Source organism: Cupressus sempervirens, chromosome 9, assembly GCF_028749045.1.
Source record: "Cupressus sempervirens isolate cs-2001-9-10 chromosome 9, ASM2874904v1, whole genome shotgun sequence".
Lineage (NCBI taxonomy): Eukaryota > Viridiplantae > Streptophyta > Pinopsida > Cupressales > Cupressaceae > Cupressus > Cupressus sempervirens.
Genome location: NC_143126.1, coordinates 535,854,761 through 535,878,648, shown reverse-complemented (window position 1 = coordinate 535,878,648; position 23,888 = coordinate 535,854,761). Strand labels below are relative to the sequence as shown.

General features: G+C 38.0%; 1 protein-coding gene across 3 annotated transcripts in view; it reads right to left on the bottom strand.

Annotated features, from left to right (window-relative positions):
- Positions 1-3,522: 3,522 nt before the first annotated feature.
- Positions 3,523-23,888, bottom strand: part of LOC149539709 (sm-like protein LSM36B) — a 33,964-nt gene continuing 13,598 nt past the window's right edge. For all 3 annotated transcript variants that reach the window (XM_089800917.1, XM_089800919.1, XM_089800918.1), the window contains 2 exons: positions 4,096-4,209; positions 3,523-3,953 (listed from right to left, as the gene is read on the bottom strand). In XM_089800917.1, the coding sequence (XP_089657043.1) occupies positions 3,907-3,953; positions 4,096-4,209 (161 nt within the window). In that variant the 3' untranslated portion in view covers positions 3,523-3,906. The remainder of the gene's footprint in view (positions 3,954-4,095; positions 4,210-23,888) is intronic.

The following is a 23,888-nucleotide window of genomic DNA, read 5'->3' as shown; positions in this document are numbered from 1 at the left end:
AGATTTTCAATTCAGATTGCAGGGATTCAACATATTCAATATATACATCAGGTCATGTAATGTCATTTCAGTATTATTTTATTGCTTTCCATAATAGCCAATTAGGCTCCTAAAACTTTTTCCTTCCTGATTTATTTCAAGATACAATATGAGTTTTGCTACATACTTAATGTCCTTCGTTATCAGTCCTCTTCCTTAAACTTTCATAGTAATTAGATACAACCCTTATGTAAGCATTTATCCAAGTACGATAAAATATGGAATGAAATATACTAATCCAATGGTAATTTCCAAATAGTCTTGAGAATATAATCTTTCTAGTCACAAGATGTGATAAGCATAATAAGCAACATAGAGCAGATTGCTCAGAGAATTTTGGACACCTGGGACTCACCGATTGTATAGCCAAGTATGGTGAAGAGGTAGAATAAATCTGCAAGAAAGCAAATGAGAAATCAGACATGAATAACTTAAAGGAAATATGCTTAATAGCTCGTGCTCATCCCTGTAATGAAACCTGTTGTCAAGTTGAGTGGTGGTGATCGAGTTGTTGAGCCCATCGAAAATCCTTGGCCAAGGTAGTTTATAGGCATGTTTGTCATCTAATGATCACTTGATGTCAATAGCACCAGTTATGTAAGCATATTCGTTTCATGACCGAGCGGACATTCAAAACACCAGAATGCTCAGGTGGTTGGACTAAAGAATATCACAAGCCCGATCCCGAAATAGGGAGGGTCATTCTAATTTAATAGAATGTGTGGGGATAAGTATGGTCCAAAGTTGGGAGGTTAAGCCTATGTTAATACTTCTCCTTTCACCAAAGTTGAGGCTTGCACAACTAACTAAAGAGCTTTCAATGATACTTGTATGTTTCATTCCTTCTTTTCATGTTAAGCATTTACTTGTATCGTTAATCAAGTTATTTCAATTGATCGTGAATAAAAATTATGATTGGTTAATCATTAATCAAGTTATTTTAGTTGATCATGAAGCCAATTATGACTAGTTAATCATTAATCAAGTTATTTCAGTTGATCATGAATACAAATATGATTTGTTATTCGTTGATCTAGTTATTTCAGTTGATCATGAATTTGGTTATTTTCTATTAAATGTTAATAGTTGTTAATGTCATGTGAAAAGGATTCAGTTGTTTATTTATGAATGTTGGGAGTATTAGTTTAAACCATCTTTGTTTTTCGTTATGAAAATCCATTTGTTACACATAGTCTAAGCAACTTCTACAATAGTCATATTCTTCCTTTTAGCAACCCCATTTTGTTTAGGATTGTAAGGGACTGTAAACTCCCTCTTAATTCCAGTGAATTTGCAAAACTCTTTAAATATTTTAGAAGTATACTCCTTCCCATTATCTGTTCTCAGAATTTTAATGTTCTTACCGGAGGACTTCTCAGTGATAGTTTTGAATTCTTTAAACTTAGAGAGAATCTCTTTAGATTCTTTGCATATAAGGAAGTATATCCATGTCTTCCTTGAAAAATCATCAGCAAATATCAAATAGTACAAGAATCCTCCTATAGATGGTATAGACATGGGCCCACATAGATCAAAATGTACTAGTTCCAACACTTCTTTAGTTTTGCTCAAAATATGAGGAAATGGCTTTTTAGTGTTTTTCCCTAAGGCACGACCTTTACATGATTCATTGTGAATATGTTTTAACTTAGGCATTTCAGTTACTACCTTCTCCATAGATGTTAGGGCATGGAAGTTGATATGACCTAGTCTTCTATGCCATATTCCATTTGAACCAGAGGTCTCATGTACAAGTGCAAGGTTTGTCTTAGCATATAGCTCATATAAAAGTCCTTGTCGTACTCCTATTGTTAGAACCTTCTTAATGGTAGATTTTTTAGGCCATGTTAGTACTTTCCCTTCCATGAATGCAATTTTATAGCCATCATCTTTAAGTGTAGATATAGATATTAAATTCCTCATAATACCTGGTACATAGAGAACTCCAAAAAGTTGAATAGAATTTCCAATATTCAATTTTATGGTGCAAGTCCCAATTCCTTTTACAAAGTGTACAAAGTCATCACCAATAGTAACTTCTTCATCGGTTTCTATTTGCATGCTTTCTAAGTTATCCTGATATCCAATGATGTGTCTAGAAGATCCGTTGTCAACTATCCATGTATTCCTTTTGGTTGATATATGGTTGGATAATGTTGAATAGAAGGCAGATTTTTCATATTCATTGCCTTCATTTGACTTCTTTGTGTTTTCAAAAGATGCTCGAGGTTTAGATCTATCAAGACAATTTATTGCATAATGTCCATATAGATCACATCTTAAGCATTAGATTTTAGACAAATCTTTCTTCTGTTTGGATTGTCCTTTTTCATAAAAAATTCTTTTCCTTTTGTTGTTTTTTGTCTTTCCCTTTTTATGAGTATTTATATTAAGAACTTGAACATCTTCATCTAGGGTTTTGTGTTTTCCCTTAATCATTAATCTTGATTCTTCTTGAAGACAATCTAATCTTAAACAATCAAGTTTAGGGATTTTAAACCTAGCACTTATACCTTGTACAAAGGATTCCCAACAATTTGGAAGTTGTCCTAATGCTATTAAAGATAATTCTTGATTTTTGATCTCATAACCAAGTGCAGATAATTGATCTCTCAATCTATGATTCTCATAAAGAAAGCATTTATAGTTTCCCCTTTATTCATGCTTATACTATTCATTTGCCTTTTAAGAAAAAGTTTTATAAATGCATTCTCAAGAGCTTGAAACATGCGATATATTGTGGTATGTTTTGCCACAATAGGTACTATGTGGTCTCGAACAGTGTCTACAATTATCTTTATAGCCCTTTCATTTTTCTCGATCCATTTTAATTTCTCAACGTCATCTGTAGGTTCCTCTTTTTTTTCTCTTACAAATGATTCTAATTTGTTTTCTTTTAACAACATCATTACTCGAAGTTTCCAAGATTTGAAGTTATCAACACTTCCAAGGTGATGTTTGAATCTCATTGTGTTTGTCATTTTTGTAAAGAGGACTATTATTTGAAGTAAAATCTTATCCTAATAAACTTAGTGTGATCTTTCCTTAGCCAAGCTTTGATACCATGTAAAGTTTATTACCAAATTTGACTGATTGTAGAATTTGTTGCAGGTACAATCAATATCTCCAATGTTTTAATTACTTCCAAAATCTGCAAGTGTTAGTGCAGTAATAACAGAATTGAATTATACGAAACTTTCAAAATCATCTTCAATCCTTTATGGAGCGCTTGCATTAATAGATTATGATGCCAAGATTACATCGGGCAGATTGGATATATACCCACGGAAGAGGTGTGGGGATGAATGGCCATGTTTCCCACGGGAGACATGGACATTCATTCACACACCCATTCGTGGGTAACTAATCACATAATTAGTTACTGTCATTACCAATCATTTAAATGGTTAACAGTGTATAAACCAATCATTACATTGGCAGCCCAATATAAAGGGTACATCGACCAAAATCTAAACATCCAAGTAACCAAAGATAATCTTGATCATGCCTTAATGATCTCGGAACATATATTTGTCTCATCGGTTGCAGACTGTGTAAAGTGCAACAGCACATATGTATGCATATATGCATAACAGCGTGTGCATCACGTTGTTGTGCGTATATACATAAGTATGTGCTTCACAGTAATGTCAGACCAAAGCTACATGCATTAACAATAATAATAAGATTTCTTGTCACTTACTTAAAATTGGAAAATAAGCAAAAGTTATCACTCCAAAATCTTTTTTTAAAGTCCTCTTGTTTGTTAAAAAGTAGATTTGAATGTCAGAACTATTCCTTCATACGGGCAAATATGTACATAAAATTTGCAACTACAAGGTCCGAGCATCTGACATATCAGTGCTCTCATGCTCCCTCAGCAAGTGTCCGCTTTGAAGTACTGATGTATAAAACTGCTCCCAAAACAGACACAAATTAAAGGGGCCCAAAATAAAAAGAAAGCAAAAAAACATTTAAAAAATTCCTGACATAGATGCTGAACAAAAAACCTAATTACAAATAATAAGATCTGAACCAAGTATGTGAGCATCTTACCGTTATTTCCTCTTATAAAAGCATCCCCGTATTTGTTCTTTAGCTGACCATTAACATATTCTTCTGTCTGTTCCATTGCTATATTCATATAGCCATCCAAACAAGCCAAGATGCCTGCACACATAAAAAGACATTAATTACACAATGAAAACATATTGCCTCAGCAATCCAGTTTATCAATTTACAACTAAAGGCGACAATGCTCGAAATTCCTTAACTCATGCTACATTATCAAAGTAACTATGATTCTTCTTTGATGCTTTTACAGAACCAATGGTTACATATTTCGTAGTTGGATATTTTCCATGGCTTGGGCAATTCTGCACACTTAAAAACATCATTCAATCCAATTTTGTTTTCTTATTCTAATCTTTTTGTTACAGGTCCTATTGGATTTAATTTTGTTGTTGGTGTATGACCTATAGATGCATGTAGTCCTTAGCCTTCCTGTCAGTGTGCTCCAGTTTTCCTTCCTGCTGTGCATTGTGTGGCATCATCTGTGATAATGTAATTGTTGACAATTTCAAATTCAAAGCCTAGTCAGGACAATAGATAAGCATGTATGCCTTAATGCGAGGCAAGGAAATGATACCTTGAGCTCTGGCACAGGATTTCTTATCTGCTCTTGACTAGATATAACCATAGTCTTGCCTGATACTACACCCTATATACATAGGTGGACATTTTCAAACAGCAGTTAAAACACACGTTGGAGTAACTGGACAGTGACAATATTTAACCTAACAGCAATACTATCAATGGCTGGTAGCTGCAGCTTTTTTAAAACGCATTTCTTGGCTTACAAAACTCTCTACTAACTGGCCAGCACTCCTTAGAAATAGCTGGGCGCTACAGATCACTTGCAGGGGCTGAAACAGTTGCCCTTTGCACTTTGGGGAGCTGCCGCATCTATTTTCACAGAGCAGGAGGTCCTCGTGAAATAAACAAAACAAATACAATACAGGATTATTTGGAATCTTTTTCTGAAAAATAGCAGCCCCTACTTTCTAGAACTATATATTCTAGTGAGTAAAATTGGGCTCTGGCTAAAAATAGCCTATCAGCTTAGGAATTTTTCCAGACACTTGAAAATCAGATAATATTTTACTCCTACCCAAGAAGAAATGTAAGGCAAATATATATATTGTTTATTATGAACTTTGATTACAACATTCTTCATGAGATGATTAACTTTCCTAAATTTTGGAGCTTAACTTCCAAGCTGAACTGCACTACTAAATTAAGAGGACCAACAGCTTTAAAAAAATTCTTAAAAATCTCAGCAGCACCCACTAAATTTATTTTTTGGAGCATTACGGATTCTCCTTGCTAGTTGATCACCGTGGAACCCGCAAATCTGAGGCAGCAGAGCACTAAAATATAAAACTTGGGGATTTCCTTTCAAGTTGTTTTCTGTGGCCCACTTGCAACATATTTCTTGCCTTGTTATTCTAAGAATATCACCAAGTCAAGGTAAAGCTGTCTTCTTTACTGGTAGTGGTTAGTAACAGTCAAGACGGGGCAACAGCTGCTATATAATCTCTAACAGGCATATAATGTTACCTTTCTGGCCATTCGCGATTTGCCAGTGACAGCTCCTTACTTACCAGACAACTTGTATTCTTCAATAGAGACAAGAAAGAAGGTTGCAGGAAGCAGAATCAGAGATTTTTTTCTCTTTTTGATGGGTATTCATAAGACTGACATCCAGAGAGACTTTTACTTTTTCCTTCTTTTGTTATGTTTTGGAAATCAGAATATTTTTACAAACTGAGGTTGGTGATAAAAGCTGACCAGTATCCCTGATCATGAAATTGGAAATGCTGAAAATGTCTGTAAACTCTATAAATCTTTATGATACTGTTATGCACAGCCATGATTTATGGGCTGCGTAAGTTCAAGTGGAATTAGTGATAAGTATACTTGGCTTGTGGTTCTCCAATAATGAGATACTGTATTACTGTGAATTACTTCTGCTATCAAAATCCTATGTTTGTAGGCGAAGCTGCTGCTAGGACTGGTCACCTCACATCAGGCCCCATCCTTGGCTACATCAAAAAGGTTGCTGAAGAAAGATAATTTGTTGATTGCAAATTCGACACACAAATGAAAAAATAACATCTCCAAGAAAGTTCAAAATAACAGATTCTTTGAACAAATAATCATCGGAAACAACATAGCCTTACTAACAAATAATCTTGATACAATATAACCTAGCAATAGACCATAACCAAAAAACAAGCATGGCAATAAATTCTGATGTAACTAATTCACGATCTAAGATTCATCATTAATGTGAATGTCAGAAAAAGAAAACACATACAACACAAGAAATTGGATTAACTATCTTTCATTAGTCTCCTTCCATTCTGCTTTTACAACTGAAAATCAACCCTTATATCTACATTCCGAAAATGACCCTTTTCAACAAATTTTTGCAAGAATTTTAATTGCCATTTTTGGTAATTTAGCATGCCTGTCCTTACCAAAGCTGCAGTTATTCAAAGCTAACTAGAGTGACAATAATTGTCAACTCACTATACTAATTACATGCAGAAATTAATAGATAATTGAAATTAACAGATTGAGAAAATCTTCAAAAGAACACTAAAAGTCCAATTTGAGGTCTCATATGAAGGAATTTGGTCCCAGAAAAGCATTGAGATGCAGTCCAATCAAAAAACATTTTATTTAACACTTTGAGAATCAATATAAAAGTTCAGCCCAAACAGACACGAAAGTCAAAAGTTATGGCCTCCAGAACTCCCTCCATCAATTTCATTTCAGAAAGAACACACTAATTTCCAATATGAGAAACCCAACCTCTTCTGCATGCATATAATGCAACATTTTATTTTCTGATATCAAATTAATACTAGAGAGATTATATGAATAAAAATCTTGTAAAAAACCAAACAATAATATTATTCAAGATCCTATCACAATAAAAAATGAATAAGTAATGCCCACTAATGTGCATCGTGGTAAGCAAAACATTCGCTGTTACCATGACCCAGACACAATGCTCCATTTTGTAATGCATCTGTTATGATGCCCTTGTTAGCTGTGCTGTCTTAATAAGATGTCAGGAGCAAATGTTTCCCATTTAATAAATAGAAAAAATTATTATCAAAAAATATTAATTTGTTAGGAATGATAGAAAGCCCCAAGACTGTTGGATTTGGTTTCATTCTTAATGATTCGTATCGATAATATTTTAAAATCTCAAATCATTACTTTGAAGGACTAAAAAGAAATTCTTTTATTTAACTAAATAAACGTGAAGATGTGCATTAGTGATTCAAACTCATCTTTCATCTCATCCTTATGTCTTTTTATTTGAGCTGATTTGGAAGATTAAACTTTCAGCTGAATTGCTATAAAGCTATGTGATCGGGTACTTCCCCCTGACACCCCAGGTCCCAGTCTGGTTCAATTCAGGCCCAGGTACAGAGCCAGTACACTTCGGGTCCAGTCAACTTAGTCAAATAGCTGTTGACAGATATGATTTCCTGTGCACTGGCTATATTTCCTGTTCTGATTTCCTCCCTACGCCTTCCCTTCCTCTGTTCTTCATAGCTACTACATTAAATCAGCTCAAAATCCAATGGGATTCAAATGTGGAACACAACTTGACTGGGAATAAAAAAAGGTGGTTATGGTTCATTGACTGGATAAACATTAACCACTGCTTCTGCTCGTGAACTCTACCCTGTGTAATTGATTAATCAATGGAGGGCCTTGACTGTCTCTTATGTCACACAAATGACCTGGATTTCTGGGCATAGACGTTCCAGGTATTTTGTTCACTATGGTTGTAATGATACTATTTTTCCAATGCTATGGCTCTTCTATAACATTCGTCCTGATTGTCTGACTCCATCATGCCCTGTGGAGTGAAGACCCATCTGTCTTGTTTTCCCCATGAAAATCTGAGGAAGGATGATATTGCAGGTATTGGAAAAAGTAACCACCACAGGCATAAGATACAATTCATTAGATCAATAAATGATTTGTGAAAGGCAGCCAATAAATAGGGGAGCATCGATTAAGCAAAGACGAGCCACTACCTTTAAAGAGAAAGGTCCATCTCAAGCATCACATCCCTTCAGTGATCAAGAAGGGTACAAGGACAGACCAGATGGTGGAGGTAACATCAGAAAACAACTCAAATCTATATATATATATATATGCAATCATATTTTAAGGAGATATCATCGTCAGCATCAAAGCATATAACAAATCTTCATATAGCCACCCAATCACCAGCATCAAACAATGAATAACCACTCAATCAATTCAAAAAATATCTTCAGGTATCAGAAAACAATCCAAATACACCTTTAGATCATATTTGTAGTGGCAGATCAGACTTCCAAGCATAGTATCAGCTGTAGATAGCAGATCAGTCCATCAACAGTTGACAGTGCATGAACTGCAATACAACATCTGGGTACAAAATATCCTATTCTTCAACTCTATATATAAATACATGTATACTGTGTGTGAGAATAATGCTCAAGTGTATGCTTCTATGATTGAAAAAGATAAGCATGCTGTCTGAAACCCACCTTCCAAGGAAGAGGACAGGTATAAGAGAAGGTAAGTGAGCGGGCTCATAAGTAGGTCATAGTGGCTGAGGACAAAGAGGGCACTTACAAAGTCAAGTAACCCCTTACAACCTCCGCCCAATTCCACAAGATGGCAATAGAAAATAAATATACATACACTTTAAAATCCATCTTGTGAGACAGAGAACCCGAGCTGTAAGATAAGTGTAGCAAGCAGGCTCGTAAGTAAGCTGCCCTAGAAGGACCATTACGGCCTAGGACAAAGAGGTCACTAAACAAAGTCAATAAATCCCTTACAACCTCCTCCCAACTCTACAGGATGGCAACTGTCTCTAGGGACACAATACATAGCTGGGGAAAGTAGGTACAACCGTACAAGCCACCAAGCAGACTGTTGTTGTAGACATCCACTAATGGCTTGGTGTAGAAATGGCTTCAGGCAGACCCATCACGTCTCTTCAAATCCAAGCATATGTTCAAGCAAGCAAGCATGTACGCTGCATATGTTTTTCATGTTGTGATTGCAGGATATAAATCCAGAAGTGTGTTATAGAAAAGAGAAAATAGGACATCTGCCCAATTCCACAAGATGGCAATAGAAAATAGATGTACATAGTACATACCATTTCAAATCCATCTTGCGAGAGAGAGGACTGAGATGTGAGAGAAGGGTAACGAGCAGGCTCGCAAGTAGGTTGTTCTAGAAGGACCATTGAGGCCTAGGACAAAGTGGTTACTTAACAAAGTCAAGAAACCTCTTACAACCTCCTTCCAACTCTACAAGAGGGCAACTGTCTGTATGGACACAATAAATGGCTGGGGAAAGTAGGTAAAAGCCACCAAGGAAAGGGTTGTGGTAGTTGGCTTGGTGCAGAAATGGCTTCAGGCAGAACCATCATGTCTCTTCAAATCCAAGCATGTGTTCAAACAAGCATGTACGTGTGTATGTGTATATGCTATAAGCTTTTTACGTTGTGATTGCAGGATCTAAATCCAGGAGTGTGTTATTGAGGAAAGATTTAGTTGGTAAGCTGCAACCCTAAACCTAATTTGTTGCATTTGTCAATTTAGGTCGAATTGGGAAGGGATCATTAAAGAGACTGATATTTATAAAGTGTTTGTGTACACATTTGTGTATGGACAAACCCAAAATGAACCCAGACACCCAAAAAAAGTCACCCCAAACCCGAACCTGAGCACTAACTGGAACCAGCAACTTAGTTATAGATATAGGTGCAAGATAGAAACTTAATATATAGGATTTCTTTTGAATGATTAAGAGACTGTTTTTCAAAATACCGAAAACTGTAACATACCAAAATAACATGGTACATATCAATTTCCATGCAACTATGAGTAATATCAGTTGTCGAGGTTTTCTTTAAGTTTTTTGAAAGTATGGAAACCAATTTCATGGTGTAATTGTCTGTGTGTGTTTCCGCATTTTGAAGTTTTTATTATTGTGTGATGTGTGCAATGTTATTCAATGTTACGACATAGTCTTCAGGGTTAAAAAAATTCTTTTGCCTAACCAAATTTCCTAAAGACTCAAGGAATTTGTAATACTGATACACTCAGAAAAACACCAGAAGTGGGCTTGGTTGCCCCCAGTCTGGTCTGCAGTGCATGTCGTCGGTAAATATTGTGTAGCCGACAGATTGATGTCATCGGTAGAAACTGTGTCAGCCGACTTGATTGTCGTCAGTGTTTTTGTATGCTGTAGCCAACGTCGTCGGTAAAGATTTTGTAGCCGACGGGTAAATAGTTTGTAGCGGACATAATGTTTGTGGCCGACTGACTCCTTTGGGAAGGTTCGGCAGATAGTATTTATATCTCGTCTGGGATCATTGTAAATGATCATTCATCTCATGAAGCATAATGTAATGTTCTGGCATATGTGAATAATCTATGGAGTTCTGCAGTTCGTGTTCCATTGTCTGTATGCGTTCATTTATTTTACCCATACGGTAAACAGTGCATGCAGGTAAAGTGTGAACATTGGGCCTTTTGGCTAGGTTCGCCAAGAGTGAATCTGGTGCATCCTTCACAAAGCATGACATTATTTTTCGCTTTTTTGCTTTTCCTTCAGAGTGTAATTTTTGCTTCTTTTAAGACATTTTATGATTTCGAGAGTTGTTTCCAAGAGTTGGCTCAAAGATTTGTTTGAAATTTAGAATATAAAAAGAAGAATTAAAATATAAAGCTGGGACAGCCTAGCCCGTACAATCCTTGCAGGTACGGTGATGGCTTTTTCATTTTGCCCATATCCGTTATAGGTAAGAAATGTTAATGTTTGTAGCTGCAGGAGACATTTTTCATACCTGCAATGACTCCATCTCATTCAGGTTGTATGTGTGATGCATACTGAAATTACAGAAAGTCCTCAATTGTGGACAGTATTCTTCATGAAGAATTATATAAAGAGACTCATTCAATTGATATTGTCAAGCTTCAGCTACTTATCATCACCATGTCTGTCAGTATCATCTATGATGATCATCTGATCTATATGATTATTAAACGGTTTCTCCATCATTACCGTAGTTCATTCTTGTGCCACGGGATTGCAAAGTTCATATGGTTCGATCCTTTTCTACTGTTGGTGGCAGTCTCTATTCTCTCATCTGTTCACCTTCATTTGTATAGATTATTCATATGCATTGGATCCCGTCATTGACGACAGTCATTAAAAGTCATTTTAAGCTCAGACGAATATGTAACTGCATCTATAATTACTGCCGTCAGTTCACAATGGAAGACAAATCGACTTCAGTTTCATAGTCTTTCATATATTCCCATGTTCCTTTGGTGAATTTGGGTGCTTAGTATAAACTAGTTCAGGAGTGTTGTCAGTGTGGTGATTTTCTGTTTTTGAGGAGTGCAACTATTGTTCAAGTCGGTTCTTCAGACATTCTGTGTGAAGATTATTCTCTGTATTTGTCATTATGCATTATTGCTGTATATGGTATCAAGGATTGTCGTAAGACACTCCTGTGTGATTGTTAAGTGGGAAAAATATTAGAGTAGGATTCAATTCTCTAGTTAAGTTTGTGAGCTTTGTTTTCAGACTTGGTGATAATTTAATAAAACAATCTCTTTTGATGTGGCTAGGTTTTTCACGTTCAAATGGTGGGTTTTCCCAGGATAAATAATTGTGTCAATCTGTTATCTGTTATACATGTTAAGCCATTCTGGTTCAAAACATTAACCTGGTCTCAGAGCGGTCTAAGTAAAGATTCAAAACCAGAATTGTTCAAACAGCATTAAGGCAACAGAAGCATATACCAGACTTGACCTCAGTTATAATAGCCAGTTTTAAATTTATTTTGTCCTTTAATATGACATTTCCAGGTGGCACCACCGAATCACTTGGCCTTTGCCTTCACCATGATTTTATGGGTTTTTGTCAATCTTTATGTTCATCCATATCTCTTGGGCGATATCTCTGTTCACTAAACTTTGTTTCAGGTTAATTTGAACATGGGATGTTATAATCCTAAGGCCAATCACAATCCCTTTTGGGTAATAACAAGGAGGCTGTCTATATTATGAATGATTGCAATGTGTTTAGCAAGAAAGAGATATTGGTTCCTTACTGTCAGTTCTTGTCAACTTACCTACTTGGCATCTCACAGACAGTTTTAACATTCTTCCATGGCAGAGTTAGAAAACATATGAATTGCCCTTACTTAACTACAGTTGGGAATAATGTTTTAGTTTCAATACCTAGGCTTTATTTTTAGCTATAAAGAGGCATTATTGTTATTAATATTTCTTGCTGCAACTTGCAAATAATTTAGCAGTGGCAGGATCAGCAGCTATCATATGAATTCTTCCCTTGGCTTGATAATCTCTCATCTTATAATTAACATAAAAATTTCATTGATCCCAAGTTAAGAGATAAATAAAGCTACAATAACTCAGGGGCTGTAATATTTTGGGTAGTTCTTGTTTAAACACTTATTCTAAGGATTCATCTATACACCTTTTGATCTCCTAACAATCACCTTGGATCTTGACTTTGTCAACAATAGCTAGTTTTTAATGGATCAAGTTATTGGGCTTGAAATAATACCATCTAAACTAAAAATTGTATTATTACTAGGAGCTGCTCTGTCCTACCATATGCGGTGATAGAACTTGTAATAGCAATCTGATTTAGTTGGATTAAAATTCTTACATGCATCTCAATTGCGTTGTATAGATATAAATTGAAAATATTTCAAGCAGGATTTTAGACGAATTATATCATTTTAATTGTTTCTAACAATGATCTTGCCCAAAACTGAGTATGTAACAGGTTCAGGCAAAGGCTTAGTCGAGCATGCAATCCTCATATCTGGGATAAGGCAAAGAGCAATACTCATGTTTGGAGCACACTATGTAATTATTATCAAATCTTCATATAAAGAGGCATGCCCTCTTTTCAGTGTTTATAACTATGAAATCGAGGGGATACCCTCATAACTCAAAGTCATGTAAATGGGGAAATGTCCCCATCACCTTCTTTATAAAATTTGTGCTGACAGCTGGACATAAGTCCCTGGCAAGATTGGAGGTTTCCTTCTCCATTCTTTCCTACCAATGCCCGCATTGAATGAAAGACTCATTGTAAAATTAATTTTAAATAATAAATAAAAATTCAAGGCTTCGGCCTTTTATTGATAAAAAATAAAAATAAAAAATTGTGATGCATCATGTTATCTTCCAATGTGATTGACTCTCATTATAGTTTTTCTTAATTTTACACAAGCCCGAGGTGACTAAAAACTACTTCTTTCACCTGACGATTCTTCTGTGCAATTTCACTTGGCGATTCTTCTGTAAGATTGCACCTATGCTGGTTGAGGATTTCCAGTGCGAATTTTTCTGCACAAATTTAAACTTGCAAATTGCAATTGTTTCCTGAGCGGTTTTTTCTGGGCAAAGAACATTCTTCTGCACATATACAATGTGAAAGATCCTACAGGAAATTGATGTGTAGATACGGCGCAGCAAATTTTTGTGGATCCTGCATGGAAATTCTTGAGTAGAAACTGCCCCAAATTCTTCTGAAAGATCCTACAGGAAATTGATGTGTAGATCCGGTGCAGCAAATTTTTGTGGATCCTGCATGGAAATTCTTGAGTAGAAACTGCCCCAAATTCTTGTGGATCTTGCGGAATTTTTTTGATCCTGCACTAATTATAGGCACAAGTTTTCGCTTGAAACTTTCCAGCTCATAAGTTTGGTAAAAAAAATTCTGATCTATGCGAATTTTCCCTACGCAAGTAATTATCCTGCACGACAATTTTTCTTGCGTGACAAACTTGCCTACGCGACGATTTTGATGTCTAGACCCTAGACTTTCAGAATTTCTTAGTTGATGACCCACGCAACAGTTCTGTTTTGGTGTGTTCTGTACAATCTCTTCCATGCCACGGACAGTCAAGGGCTCGTGTGTTGCTGGCTGGAGTTGTACGCATGCGCATCTCCTGTTTTGGATGTGCTTTACATTACAGAGGCTCATTGTTTCCTGACGAGCATTTGTCTTTCCAACTCCCTGCTTGTTTGCTTCAATCGTTTTTGCTCAGGCTCCACGGTTTACTGTCTGCTGCACCCATTATGTCAACTTCTGCTGAAGCTCCCCTTTCACAGCCGCCACCATCCCTAACTTATCAGAGGCTGGTCCAACGTGTACTGAAGCTCCAAACTGAAAATCTGATGTTAAAAGACGTGGTGGTGAATCTCACAGAGCCAATCTTAACACTCAAATTACAGACAGATTCCAATCAAGCTCTTTTGAGTAGCTTCTCTACCACTTTCATTACTGAAACAGTTGGTATCAAGTCCAACTTGGTCTCGGTCATTGGGCAGCTGGGAGAGTTAGATACCATGAAGGATCATCCTGCACAAGCCCAAAGTGACTGAAAATTCTTCTTTCACCTGACATTTCTTCTGCACGATTTCACCTGTGTTGGTTGAGGATTTTCAGCACGAATTTAAACTTGCAGATTGCAATTGTTTCTCGCGTGAATTTTTTTTGAGCAAATACAATTTGAAAGATCCTGTGAGAAATTGTCATGTAGATCCCACGTAGAAATTTTTTTCACCTGTGCGGAAATTCTTGAGTGGATCTTGCAGAAATATTTTGATCCTGTGCAAATTTTCGCTTGAAACTCCCGCTCATAACTTTGCTCGAATTTTTTTGATCTCCGTGACAAATTTTCCTGCACTGCGATATTTTTTGCATGACGAACTGCCTCTGTGACAATTTTGATGTTTAAACCCTAGACTTCCAGAATTTCTTAGTTGATGACCCACGCGACGGCAGTTAAGGGCTCTTGTGTGTTGCTGGTTGGAGTTGTATGTGTGTGTGTGTCTCTTGTCTTGGATGTGCTTTGCACTACAGTGGCTCAATCTTTCCTATCAAGCGTTGTCTTTCCAGCTCCCTACTTGTTTGCTTCAAGCATTTCTGCTCGAGCTCTGTAGTTTACTGTCTGTTGCACCCAGCACGTCAGCTTTTGTTGATGCTCCCGCTTCTCAGCCACCAGTCCTCGACTTATCAAAGGCTGGTGGAACGTCTATTGGAGCTCGAAACTCAAGACCTAACGCTGAAAGATGTTGTGGCGACTCTCACAAAGACAATCTCAACACTCAAACTGCAGACAAATTTCAATCAAGCTCTTTTGAGTAGCTTCTCTACCACTTTCACCACTGAAACAGCGGGTATCAAGTCCGACTTAGTCTCCTTGATTGGGCAGCTGGGAGAGTTACATTGTAAAGGATAAGCAAACTGAAATTGTGGCTTAATATTCCTCCCTGTTGACTGAAATTGTGCAAAAAGTTAAAACTTGGACTGCTTTGTGCAACAATACTGGGGCTGCACCTCTTTTGGATGTCAAGAAGTTGGTTCAAGGGAAGATTAATGATGAACGGGTGAGGCATACTCATGAGCTCAATTTGCCGATCAAGGGCATTCTCACCTCCTCGGTGGACCCCACTTCAGCCAGTCACCCCTTCCTTTGTGACCAACTTGGGATCCTCGATATTACATTGGATAAATGCTGGCTCGATCTAGATAATACTCTCTACCTCTGATTCCTCTCTCTATCTAACAGGCCACAGGCTCTTAGGGAGAAGAGGAGGTTATTTAATCTTCCCACTTAGATTTTCCTTGATGAGGATCTCACGAGATCACTAGTGATAGAGTTGAAATAGGCCAAGGGTCTAGTTGCAGAGGCTAGGCGCCGTGGTAAATGGATGGTAATTCAGAACCTCAAAGCAGTGATTCGTGACTCCCCCCCAGTGGTTGGGAACTAAGGTCAACCCCAATGGCCAAATGCTAGCGGTTATACAAGAGTGAGCCCTCTTCTTGTTAACTATTGGAATGGAATGGCTCTTTTTGGTCCTTTCCTTCTCTTCTTCGGGATGTGGTGGGGTCTAGAAACATCCTAGTTGTTACTAAGACCCATGAGAGCCTCGTCTGTCCTCTTCCTCGATATGTCGGCTACCAGCGATTGTCTATTTGTAGGGATGAGGTTCGCAATTCTCGTGGCATTGCTTATTTAGCCAGAGATGGTCTTTTCAGCTCCATCTCAGTTGTTCATTCCGATACATATGCTAGATTCTTGTGGAACCCCATTGGTCATGCGAGTCACCATCACAGTGATATCTTTGTGGATGTTTGTTACTTTGCTCTAATCTCTTCGTTATATGTCATTCACAGCATTGAAGATGGGACCCCTTTATGGACATGCACGAGTGCATCTCCAAGTTAGCAACAATGGGTGATATCATTATTTTGGGGGACTTCAATACATGTGCTAGGGACCTTTAGACACCTCTTCATGACCTTGATACTGATCTTACCTACATCACGGAGACTGATCCTGCCAACATGGGCCTACAATGTGCTTCTACAAATTGTCGTGGGCCTCTCTCCAATTATGGTCTCCACCTCTTTCAGCATTGTAAGTCTTTAGGGCTCGTGATTCTAAACGGCCTATCGTGCTTCCCTGGTTCAGAGCTCTTTACCTGTTGGCCTTATTGTGGCAGTGCTAGGAGGTGGATTACTTGATTACCCGTGCCTCCTCCATTCCCTCTATCTGTAGTTTCACTACCTCCCACCTCTCGCTAGCCAATCATGTTATCCTCAACCTTGCAATCCAATCCCCCTCCCCAACTCTTCATCCCCTCTTGCCCACCCCTCTCTTGTTGCGCCCTGCCCCCGCACCCTCTTCCTCTTCTTGGAGAGAGACCAGGACCTCTTCATCCTCCATCTTAGACGTCTCCAACCTGACCGCTTCACGTACTCTAACCAGGTGTCTTCTATGTTCAATTTATTAGCCACGGTGATTTGGGAATCGGCTCTCCTCTCCATCCCACACCACATCGGTCCTTCCTCCCTCAGCCCAATCATCATAGTACCTACCTTATGAACCAGTGGTATGATGACAACTGTAAAAACTTCCATCATTCTTTGCGCTTGGCCTTTGTTTCTTGCTCAGACTCCTACACTTGTCTACATCTCTCTTACCACTGCTTGCTTTGCCATAAGAAATAGTTGTTCGTTGCTTCCCACTATATATCCTTTTGTGACACGCTCATCCGCAACCCCAAGCTTTTCAGGTGCACGTTGTTCCCCCACCATCCCCTCTAGACCTCTACTATTGACATCCACTTCCTCACCTCTCATACCTTTACACTTTATGATATTCCTGGCCAGTCCTCTATTCGCCTCACCCCCCTTCGCATTGTCACATTTTCACCACCTCCAGCATTTGTGAGGTCGTCAGATCCATGACATACAATAGGGCAGTGGATGAGGAAGGGTTCCAAGCTAGAAGCTCTACAAGCTAGGCATCCCGGGTCTTGGTTGAGGCACGTGATCTACCCAATAAATAAGTTCAAAGTGACTTCTAACCCTAGCAACTACAGGACCATCATGATCATGATCTACCCAATAAATAAGTTCGAAGTGACTTCTAACCCAAGCAACTACAGGACCATCATGATCGGACACACCTTTACCAAACGTTATGCCACTACATTGAATATCCAGAGTGCTTGACAGGAGACTTTGTCAGGCCAGGGAGCAAGTTGGGTTTTGCACAGACTATCAGACTACAGACCATAAATTGACCCTACGTGCTATTATTGAGGAGGCTCAGCACTGCTCGGCAAAAGTCTACTACTGTTTTGTGGAGTTTAATGAGGTCTTTGATTCCATCCCGCCTGTAGCCTTCTTCCAAAGCCTTACAAATATTGGGATTTCCAAGATGTTATTGATAGTTATTATGAGCCTCTATGAGACTGTTGAGGGCAAATTCAGGTCTCTAGAGGGTTTCTATGATCCTATTCAAAGCACCATTAGTGTGAAGCAAGGTTGCCCTCTCTCGCCCACCTTATCTAGCATCTATATCGAAGAGCTTGAGGCTTTTCTTAGGAAAACTTCGCTCCCCGATGATGGATGCTACTTGCATCAGGCCATGATCTCCATCCTTCTGTTCGCTAATGATGTGATTCTTATGGCCTCCACTTTGGAGGGTCTTCGAAGGCTTCTTGAAGGACTTGAATGTTGTTGTGAACTTGAGAAAGACTTAGCTCATGGTCTTCAACTGCTTGAAGACTTTGCATCTGCATTTTTACTTTAATGGTTAAGAGGTTGAGACTGCTTCCTCTTATACATACCTCAGGATTAAGTTCTTTAGATCTCACTTCAGCTTGAGATAAGCCATTCAGACTAGGATCAACAAAGGGATGGGTTCCCTTGTCATGTTAGAAAGACAATGCTTCAAACATCATTTTTCAGGACATTAGGTCTAAGTTGTCCCTTCTGGACTCCTTAGTTAGGCTGACAATTCTCTATGGCTCCGTGGTGTGTGGCCCTTCCCTCCTCAATACGAATTGGGCCTCAATCGAGTGGGTTCAGACGCTTCTCCTCTGGTGTATTATCAAATGCCATTGGTCCACTCCGCACAACATTATTCTTGCTAAGTTTGAGGCCCACCCTTTCATGGTGGGGGTTATCTTTGATTTGGTTTGGTTTCTCCAACAACCCTGTGGCTTTGCAGACTCCATGACAGGTCATTAGTGCTACTCTTATCTGGCCTATTGCTCTTTAGTTGCCTAGCTGACCCCAACTCTGCCACCAAGGCCTATTGTTGGTACGCTAAGGCCACTACTTTGGTAGGCTCAATTAAGATTGCAATTGATAGCCTCCGCTCTTCTAGCTTTCGCTCGATGCTCCTAGTCACCTCCTTCCTTCACAATAGGAGTTGAACAGGCATGTCAAACTGGACATCTATAGACAATACATTGCCACGGCTTGGAGTAATCCCCTAGGGGGGTTACATCCGTGGATAGCCTTCTATTCTAAGCAATTTTTGGATATTTAGGATGGGATTATTACACACCAAGGTTATTTATCACGATGTTGGAGCCATGCTTTATGTATCTCCCTAGGTTCCTTTCAGGTGGGTTCTCACAGACTACGGATCCAGACCAGTCACCATATCGTTAGGGAGGATGGAATTTGTCAACTATGTCCCTTGTCAAAGGCAGAGGCAGAGACGGAGACCCACTTCATTTTCGGGTGTCGCGCCTACTATGAGATTAGAGGGAGATATTACTGCTTATTCAGATATTGTCGGTCCCTCTCCACCTTCTTCAGTTATATGAACCAAAGATGTCTTGCACTTTACCTTAGGGAGACCATCCAATTCTATGACCATACTCTCCTGCTTCTTTTTCCCCAAAGCCAAACTTCAGATCAACTTATCACTACCTTCTTCTCGCCCCTGCCTCCTGCTTATGGTGTGAAGCGTATGGTTGACACTTCTACCATCGAACATTCTAGATCCATGAGACCTTGCAACGGTCTTACTCGGCAGTGTCAACCCTCTAGGAGTACCCAAAGAGGCACTAGGATTCTTGGTTGCCTTGGGCCATACCCTTATGTTTTGGACTTCTTTACACCAAAGAAGGATCCCTAGTCCTTGCCTAGCTGGTGCTCTTGTTCCTGATCTTGTTTTTGCTCTTTCTTCTCTTACGCTTTCTTGTTTTTTCTTTTGCTCTACTTTTTTAAGACACCATTCGGCGATCCTATTGTTGTTAGCCTCCTTGGTTGTACACTTTTAGTTCTTAGACCCTTTACGTGATCCTATCATTAGTTTTCTGCTCATGATGATTTAATTTTGTGAATTTATCTTTTGCTTAGTATTCCGAACTCTCTCGGAGCAAACTGATTTGTTTCTAATATTTTCTTGGTCCACACTAATAGAAAAATGGTGAATCCAATCCATTCCCAGATATTGTTTATTTGATTTCCAAAAAACAATTATTAGATATGCTCCAGCCCCTTTTAACTTTCGGAAAATTAATTGATTTTGTTGATAATCTTTTTAACCAATTATACAAAATTCTTGCTTAGATGACATTCTCATGTGTGTTATATGTGCTACACAAAAGGGAGAGTTTATGTCAAAGTGTTCAGAGTTTTTGCATTGATTGCTTTAGCAAGATTGATCAACTTCAGTAATCATTCATACGTGACGTCCATGCCAATCATAATGAATATTCAAGCATCATTGGTTTCCTTGTGATCAGAAGGTTCGTATGTTATAATCGGTGTTTGCAATTGTTGTTGATTTTTTTGTATTGGGCTATGCTTAGCGAGACAGATTGTGTGGGTGATGCCTGACAGGATTTAACATGATATTATGCTAACATCTATCTTTAGTATTGTGTGCATGATAATTGTTTTAGTGATCAGGGTTGAGCAAGCAGTACCAAGCAATTGATATTCTACTACTATACTAAGTAAAGAGTGCATATATGACTATTTTGTTCATAGGGCAGGGTTAGTTTTATTCTTGCGTATATGACTATTTTATTCATAGGACAGAGTTCGTTTTGTTCTCCATGTAATCTCTTCTGTGTTTACAACTTGATCTGTTTTGTATATGTGGATTCTGATTCAAAAGGAATTTGTCAGCAGAGGTTGGAATCAGTATAATAATGGTGTTGTGTTTTTCAAGGGTAGAAACTATTGAATATCAGCGTATAAGTTTGACGGATCAGTGACAAGCATTATTTGTGTATGTTATGTGCATCTTTGTTGTTGTACGTATGCAGAGTTGCATAGTGTGTGTAGAGATTTATTGAAATAAAGATTTTGTCTTTGGCTTCTTCATCATTACCATTGGTCATTTTTGTGGCATTCACTATGGTGCTAGAGGCTCAGGTGACTCAATTGAAGGCTCTACTGCTCAAGGGGATCAAGTATTGCCTGAAGGGTGTTATTCTTTGACTGCAATAAAGAGATAAGTATTTTATGATTATACCTTTGAATATTTATCATGAATGTTATGTAGTTAATTCATGCATTAACATAGAGAATGGTGAATCATGTATGCTTCTAGTATTTACTAATCTCTCTAAAATGCTTCCAAGATGGATGGAGAAGCATAAAGATGATGAGAGATTGCATTTACAGGGAGCTAAATTCTGAGAATTCAAGGCAACTTATCAAAGGGATAATGCACTCAGGATGAAGTTGAGACTGAAAATTTATTGCATACAGGGAAAGCTTGATGAGTTGGAGAGGGAAGACTTGTTTAAGATTCAGAGGGAGCTTTTATGGCAGATGAAGAGTGTCAAGTCCTTTGCAGAAGAACAACAAGCTCTTGCAGCATTGTGACTGCAAAAGATTCTTTTTTTGTCAAGTATTGAAGTCTTCTGTAATTTATTGTGATAATTTAGCTATAAGAATGCAGCCCCTTGCTGAGGAGGAGTTTCAGCATTCAGTTATTCTTATTATGTACTATAATGAGTTCTTCTCTGAGAGGGAAAAGTTTGAGGTGCAAATCTTTGTTAATAAGTTCTTCTCTACGAGAGAAGTTTGAGGTAAAATCCCTTGCTCCACCCTCTGCGAGTAGGCATGGTAAAGATGAATTCTTCTTTGAGAGAAGTTTGAGGTGAAAGCCCTCGTTCCACCCTCTGCGAGTAGGCATGGTAGAGATGCATTATTTTCTGGGAGAAGTTTGAGGTGAAAGACCTTGTTCCACCCTTTGCAAGTAGGTATGATGGATCTACCCTCTGCAAGTAGGCATGGTGGAAGTCATGTGTGAAACTCCATGACTTAGTTTTATGTTTCTTCACCCTCTAAGAGTAGCCATGGTGAATATCATGCAGAGAAAAACTGTGGTCAAGCATTGTTGTTGACACACATGGATGTAGCCATTGTGTTTGTCAAGATGTTATGAAATCTGCAAATGATATCTCCTTTGCTAAGAGGGAGTTTTGATGTTTGTAGCAGCAAGAGATATATTGATTACTTAAATGGTGCTCTTTCATATACATGTGTTTGGAAATATGAAAAGACTTGCAACATTTGAAGAGGCATGCGTTCGGAAATATGAAGAAACAGAATTTGGAAAATGAAGAGACTTTGGGTTATGATATAAAGAGTCCTTTGTGTGATGAGTGTTGTATTCAGTTAGAAGCATTGTACTCAAACCTCTACTTTTTAATATAATAGACATATTTTTTTGGTGTGGTTGGAGTTTTCCTTTCAAGTTGGAGGGTTTTTCCAAGATAAGTTGTTTCTTTTTGTGTCATAGTTTTCTTTATTTGTTTGTTGCTGTTTATTTTTATTTATGGGCAGAACATTAACAAAAAAATTAACAAGAAATACTTATTACATATTATAGACTTCAGAAATTGTTATTATTTATATCTTTTTTCGATTTAAATTTAGATTTTATATTTAATAATATATTTGAGCTTTAAGGTAAAAAAAATTAGATTCTGTTATGTGATTAAAATTTCTGTTTATAGACTAAATTATGTATATTCTCTAGGTTACCGATACTGGTTCTGATGCTGATGCAGGTGCGGGGTGCTGGTGTGCGGATGCGCAGATTTTCTTTTTTGGGGGATTTTGGATGCATTTGGGTGCATCCATATATATATTATAATTAACTTAATATACAAACATTATGATTATCCCACTAATTGAAAGCTGTCGACGTGTGGGACACAACATGAGGAATCTAGTAACCTGCCCTGTGAAATTAGTCAAATGCGTTGGAGACAAAATGTCCCACATTAACATAAACCGTTTTCAATGACAATTTCAACACTAATGGGTGTATTAGCCAAGACTTATACAAGCTCTTCACTGTTGACTGGTCAATTTAAATCAGTGGGGTATATCTCTTGTTCTGCAGAAGAAGCAATGATAACAGCATGTAGCCTGATTGCTTGTATTGCATGGATTTTGTTAAATTCAAGTAAAGTGAAGGAGCAGCTCAATTCGACCTTTTACGATAGTACGTGTGTCCAAATGTATCGTTGACAGTCCAAGCTGCAATGCAAGCCACAGCTGCGAATGAATCAAGAATGGGCGCCTCTTTAGTCCGTCTTCACTTCCACGACTGCTTTGTTAACATATTATTTCTACTCTAAACGGCACCCTCACTTTTATTTAACTTCGGTCAAATCCATTTCCAAATGATGATTGCCAGCACCCATGCAGCTTCTTAACGCATCCACGCATCAGGAAGCATCTGCACCCGCATCCAACCTTGATCCAGGCACATCAGTATCTAAGTATATACGATATGTTTTCAATATGGACTCACTCAAAACATGCTAAACCAAAAACGTTTTTCCCATATCAGCAACATCCCAGGACTGATTTAAAAATGCAACAAGTTCAAGTAACGCAGGGTCCTAATGAAAATTGCAATGTGATACATTGAAAAGGAACTAGATGTCCCATGCATTTACATTGAAAGGGGATTAGATGTTCTATGCAGATACAAGACACAGAGGTAACTCATCAAATATAGAAACAGGTAAGAATACATACAATAAATACAATCCTGACGTAGAAGACACAAGAGGTACCTCACCTCAACAACACATAGCATTAATACAATCCCAAATAATATCTGAATAGGTGAATGCCATGTTGAATCAAGGGGAAAAAAAAAGCTCCAAACACACACATAATTGCACATATACTTGTCCACAATTTTTTGCTTAAATGTTTCCTACTAATTGTAATAGATTTCCAAACAAGCTCAAGTTTAAACCATCAATTTTTTTTCTTTTCTTTTTTTGATGAATAGTCATTTTCTATTAATAAATAATAAATAATATACTAAGATTACAATTCACAAAAAAGAGCGGGGGGATACAAGATCACCCCGCGAGAGTTCACACGGCCGAAGC